This window comes from Colossoma macropomum, unplaced genomic scaffold (assembly GCF_904425465.1).
Source record: "Colossoma macropomum unplaced genomic scaffold, Colossoma_macropomum, whole genome shotgun sequence".
Taxonomy (NCBI): domain Eukaryota; kingdom Metazoa; phylum Chordata; class Actinopteri; order Characiformes; family Serrasalmidae; genus Colossoma; species Colossoma macropomum.
In genome coordinates this window covers 26,945,865-26,951,888 of record NW_023494804.1, presented here as the reverse complement: position 1 = coordinate 26,951,888, position 6,024 = coordinate 26,945,865, and the positions used below count along the sequence as shown (strand labels likewise).

The following is a 6,024-nucleotide window of genomic DNA, read 5'->3' as shown; positions in this document are numbered from 1 at the left end:
AAGTGACGGGTGGAGCATGTTGCTACATATATGAGTGAAATGGTAAGTAAACAACATGGTGACAGGCACATAACTTCGTTAACATAATAGGGGCTCAACAGTGAGCAGCTGGACGGCTAGCTTGGCGAAGCGGTCTACTGCCACACTTGTTTTTAAAGAGTCACTGAGCATGAGATACAATCAAATTTGTAAAGCGCTTGTTTGTTTTCATAGTGTGTAATCATTGCTGTAAATCACGGTGTATACAAAACAAATAAATGACCTATTTTGCCCTTCTCCCTAGTTCTCAGCTCTTGTCCTAGTCAAGTACTAACTGCACCACTCACTCTGTGTGTCAAGACACAAGACAGGGCTAGACAACTCAGGGCAAAGGAAAAGACTCTTTGGCCTTGTGGATCGATACTACACTTCCTGACACAATCTCCAGAGACCTGCAATATAAAGATAGGCCTGGACCAATCTAAAGCGATGCTGATAAGAATTCCCTATGGCTTTGAGTAATGCTGAGGATTAAAAACTATGTTTTTCCCAATAGTACTGCCCTACCCAGTGGACTCATACTTGTTTGTGTAAATAAACAATGGTGAAGGGCTGAATAGAAAACACATATCCTGAAAATGACATTGTGAGAACGAGATAAAGACTGCAAAAGCATAAAGTTTAAATATAACCATTTCATTTATTTAACAAAATTATAACTCCAAAGTTGGACAGCACTGCCATCGCTATTTTTCTTTCTTTCTTTTTTTTTTTTAATTGAACCGGCACCATAACCAGCCTTGTAATCTTGACACATTACAAAAAAATATTACAGCTCTTTATACCATTTATTTGTAAGCTGTTCAAATTAAAAAAGGAGTATTTAGAAAGCCCAGAGGGACTCGGACATGCACATTCATACCGCACAGACAAAAGAAACAGAGGCAACACAGAAGAGGACATTTGCCTCACAAAAAGAACAGAAATTTCCGAGACTTGAGGTTTTCATCATACTGTGTACAAATAATTGGCGGAGAACGTAAGAGAAATTAATAGTGAAATTAATTGATGTACTCTGATTTTGTAAAAGTAAACAATAACAACATTGTGTCTTGGATTATAAACTGGAAAGCCAAGCGCTTGTTAAAAAATAAATACAATTCTGTTTGAAAACTGTGTCAGCGCTTCAGTCTCATACACTGTTTCAAGCTTGCATGCACCCTGCACACCCATAATCTCGGCCATAAGGGGCTCTTTAGATTTCTTTTTTGTCCCATTCACTTGTCCCTGCACAGCACTGGAAGCTGGAACCCAGGGGCAATAACCAGTGTCCAGTATCAGCTGGATATGTTAGCAGTCATCATGCAAGCACTTTGCTTGTTCGGGTTCTTTAGAAATCTGAAGTGTGGAGAATCTGTGTGTTGCCTCATTGGTAGCCGAGAGCTGAGGCAGATCCTAGTCTTTGACTGTAGAGGGCGTAATGGGAGTAGTAGGGCGCAGAGGCTGGTAAAGAGTGCATGGGCAAAGACGGGGCTGTGGGCAGGTGCATTTTGCTGTAGGGATGATAGCGTGCCAGCCCAAGGCTAGGGGGTGCTCTTAGGGAGAAGGAGGTGGGGAGAGAGGCTGGGCTGCTCTGGGGCGGTAGGTGGAGGTGGCAGGAGGCAGCGGCTGCAGCAGCAGAAGAGGAAGAGGAGGGGTATGCAGACAGAAGCTTACCATCCACACCTGGTAGCGAGGTATGCGTGCGCAAGTGGGCCAAGAGTTCCTCTGAAGTTGCGAAGCGTTTGTCGCAAGGTCCACTGGCAGAGACCCAGTTGCAGGCATGTGGTAGAGGCTCGTTAGGCAGCATGAAGCCATATGTGTAGAGAGGGTGAGACAGTGAGGGGGTGACACTGGAAGACAGTGAGCTCTGGTGGAGTGAGTGGAGAGGATGGGTGGGATACACCAGTGGGAAGCCACTCTTGAGGGAAGAAGGGTCATGAACACATGTGCTGCAGTTGCTACCACCAAGGTGAGGAGCATTTGGGAAGCTCAAACAGTACGGGTCCCTGCACAAACCTTGCATAAAAGAGGGAGGAGACGCTCCTGTCAGTGGGCTGGAGCTGGGGTGTTTTCCTGCAACCCCTACGCTAGCACCACCAAGGCTAGACTTGGTAGGGTCCAAGCCAGGAACAAACTGACCAGGATACCCTGCATAAGTGCCCACTATAGACCCATGGTAGCCCATACTGGAAGATGGAAGAGGAAAAACAGGGTGACTGCTGGATTTGAAGGGAGAAATAGAAACAGGCCCCAATCCCCCAGGCTGTGTTGGTTGCGTGTCTGCCTTGCCCTCATGACTGGGACTACTGTCCGAGCTGCCACTGCTGGAGTTGGCACTTGCTCTGGCGTGACTTGAGTTGGCCAGCTGGGGACCGTCCAGACTAGCCTTACTTGACTCTGCCTCCTTCTTTAGATTGCTGCTGTTGTCAGAGTTCGCCGACTCTGTGGTTTGCAGCTCCCCATTCGCAGTCTGTGAGTGGCCAGTCGGACGTGCTGTGGTGGGGGACATGCTCGGTCTCTGCGCCTGCGTCTGCGATGGTGAGCCCACTCTAGAGTTTGGAGAAACTGTACGAGGAGGGTGGGATTGACAGCTCTGTGTGCTATTGCTGCCACTACCTCCACCCATTGGAAGACAAAACCCAGGCTTGTTAGTGCTGCTGTTGCTGTTAGTACCATCCCTCTGGCTGTCTGTGCCTATTTTGGAATAGGGCTTGAAGCTGGACTTGTCGTCCAGCGTGGACCGTTGCTCCCCAAGCTTCAGGGTTGAGGACGAGGTACGAGACGAGGGGTCTTTGTCATTGAGTCCACTGGACGTGACTGAGGCCAGCTTGGAGGATGAAGGAGGATCTGGCTTACCTATCTGAGAACAGGTCTGAGCCAGCAGGGCCAGTGGACTCTTCTTAGCATCCAGCTGTAAGAGCAATAGAAATAAAAAAAATAATTTCACATATTAGCTACAAACATTTAAACATGTTCTTAATTTCAACCGTAATCTTATATACTCACATTGACCTGGTGGACAAAATGTTAAACAAATGCACTTACACTTTTAATAAAACCCCCTCAGTAAGATTTTTTGTTGTTGTTGTTTGACTAAAGATTGAATGCCCAATTGCCTCTCCCAGAAACCAAAAAGGCAAAGACAGTGAATAACATAGGAGCTGGGGAACCTAAATCAACAGTGTCTCATTTTTAACAGCATTTCAATACAGGCTAGTGTATTTTTATAACGCAGCTGCTTTGTTCTAAAAGATACAAATACTAAGCAAAAAATATGCAAAAAAATAAGTAGACAAAACTCAAAGCCGTGGTCATATATTTAATGCGTCTATACCTTATAGTTAAAATAATCTACAAGTTATAAGGTATTTTATATATTTAGAATTGGTAATATGGTAACCCATAGTATTAAAGTCTACTGGTTTTCTCCGTGACTTTGACGTCCCCCCATTTTCCCTTCACACGGTTTAGTCTGTTTAGTTTTGCCACAGCCGTTAAAAACAGGATATCCAATCACCATGTAAGTGTATTTTTAATTATATAAACTAAGTTCTATTTTAAAAAGTTGTTGGAATGTGGAAAAGCAGGACCAGCCAGGTATGAACACACCGAGCTCATGGTTAAATGAATAATGTGAGGAAAATGAATAATGCAGCGTACGTCGTGATGGATAAGCTGAATGATTACCTCGATGCTAATCGGGGATGATGTCAGGGGCTGGAGATACTCCGGGTGCAGCAAGTGGCCTGAATGCGCCGTTAACATAGTGAGGATTTTCACGGGGAGCCTTTTCGCCTGACGGAGAGGATCCGAGGGTCTCAGTGAGGTGAAGTTAATGTCAGCGGACGAGCTCTTAATCCCAGAAACCTTTCTGAAAGGAAAGTCGCCGTGTTCTCTGTCGGTGTGTGGAAAACTGTGCACTGTAGCTCCACCGAAAGTATCTTTCATTTGAAGGCGAGACTCAGCCGGGGGGGGGGCTAGCAGGGTCCGGACCGCAGCGTCAGACAGGACACATTTCGTCCTCACAGAACTCGGCGACTGAGCGTTAACGTTAGGTCCATAGCACTGTTCTGAGATAATCCACACCCCACAAATGTCCTTCCAGCCGAGTACAAACGACACTATCAGGGTCGAAGAATTACTCCAAAGCCGCTCATAGCTCCGTTTCGGGCTCCAGTCGTCCTAACCGACACGCAGCAACGGAATAAAAAAACAAAAAAAGTGCCTTTTCTGAGGCGACTCCCGTAGATATCGATACTAAAGCTATTAATGAGGGTTAGCTGAGTGAACAAATCCACGTTAACTTCGACAAAGGCGAAAATTAAACAGCAGAACGGCTCGGACTGAGCTTCACAGCCTCCGCTTCGCCGCTCTCCTGCTCCGTTTCGTCTTGTTATACTTCACGTACGTTGAAAGCGCGAGGAGGACCTTCAAATGCACACGAGCTGCCGTCCAATAGCCGTTGGCTGCATCGGTAATGAGACGACAGGACTTTTTTTCCGCCTGTATTTCGGAAAACCACGCCTCTCTGCACTGGGATTGGCTGGAGTTACATGACGAGCGTGAACAACTAGCCAATCTCTGCGCGAGCGGCGCTTTCTTGCTAGCCAATCGCAGCCTTAGAGAGTCGGGGTTTGTCGGAAAACGGGTTGGAAAGGAACTAAAACGTTAGACCCGATGAAGGCGGGACAAATCTGCGTTCAGGGCGGAGCTTCCCTGCATTCGGGGCGTGGCTTTCTCTCACGATCCGCCTAACAATCCTTTGTCACGTTTCTGCTCATTGTGGCATGAGAATGACAACAACAGCCCTTCAAATGTCACCATATCAGACTTTCTCGGCTCGGTTTGTATTTGCTAACAGAGATCTCAGCTGTCTCACATTCCGCCGTTTTCATAGCAAAGCATTTGTTAATGTGTGGCAGACAGAGGGCGCTTTATTCAGAAAATAATGACCACACAAATCATCTCCGTCCCCACGGAAAAGGGGGTGCATTCTTAAATTAATCTACAAATAAAAAACAACATGTAATGCTAGTAGTTTGTTATATTCCAGATCTACAACTTGGGCCCAAAAAAACAGGACAGAGGACCCATATCCTGACCTGACCTCTAACCAGACAGGCACTTCCCATGCATTTCAGAAATGTTTACATTCAGTGACATATACATGCTAATATGATTTTTATTTATTTCGTTTTCATTAAATATAACAAGGGATGATTTCTGTTCTCCCCTTATTTCAACTCTCAACATTTTTGTTAAAGTAAATTAAATGCAATGTGATAAAGCTCTCTGGAATCAATTGTATGGTAAAGAAAAAAAAAACAGCAACAAAACAAGGAGGGCTCTATAGTTATGTCTATAAATCTGGAATGTTAATAACTTTATTGCATTGCCGCTCCTGACTGACTTGGCAATGAGCTAATTTCGTTAACCTAATTATACAATGAATTGGTTAAAGTGCTTAAAAATGATGCCTGACAAGAGCTATTAGTGGCAGCCCGAAATAGTCTGAGCTGGAGAGGCTTTGAAGCCGAGAATCCTTTAACCATCTCAATGGACTGCGAAATGTGTCCTTATCCTTCATAACCTATGGGCTTATTTCTACAAAGAGGAGCGGATGAATTTTCTCTCTGATCCTGCAGCGGGCTGTAGTCTAGGACAGATAGCTTATTCATCTACAATAACACACTGATTTTGTTTTTTGGCCTTAATTTGTTGTATTATGCTGTTTATTACAGTTTATAGAGATGATGATTGTATATGTTATATATTATATTGTTGTATAATATTATTACTAGAAACCACCACTGTATCTTCTTACCACCATTTTTTTGTCTTGCACTGCTGTTGGAAAGTATTATTTTTGTTTTTAAATGTTTTGAATGAATGTTAATTGCTGTTTCACAGTGTTATTCTGTGTCCCACCCCTGTTTGCGTCAGATCTTACATGGAATCCTTCTGAGGTCAGCTGAGGTCAGCTCTGTGATAAGGAGATTGGGC

At 44.6% G+C, this 6,024-nt stretch overlaps 1 protein-coding gene across 1 annotated transcript; it reads right to left on the bottom strand.

The window, feature by feature from the left end:
* Positions 1-692: 692 nt before the first annotated feature.
* On the bottom strand, positions 693-4,477 carry LOC118825149 (zinc finger protein 703-like). The gene is made up of 2 exons (XM_036595700.1): positions 3,709-4,477; positions 693-2,932 (listed from the first exon to the last, which is right to left on the bottom strand). The coding sequence occupies exons 1-2, from the start codon at positions 3,967-3,969 to the stop codon at positions 1,406-1,408; spliced, it is 1,788 nt and encodes a 595-aa protein (XP_036451593.1). The 5' UTR covers positions 3,970-4,477; the 3' UTR covers positions 693-1,405.
* Positions 4,478-6,024: the final 1,547 nt, after the last annotated feature.

Bases quoted from the DNA above. Each gene is read 5' to 3' on its own strand.
- LOC118825149 (XM_036595700.1), bottom strand. From the start codon at position 3,969: ATGAAAGATACTTTCGGTGGAGCTACAGTGCACAGTTTTCCACACACC. The intron at 2,933-3,708 runs GTAATCATTCAG...TTGCTCTTACAG, and splicing joins CATCCCCGATTAGCATCGAG to CTGGATGCTAAGAAGAGTCC.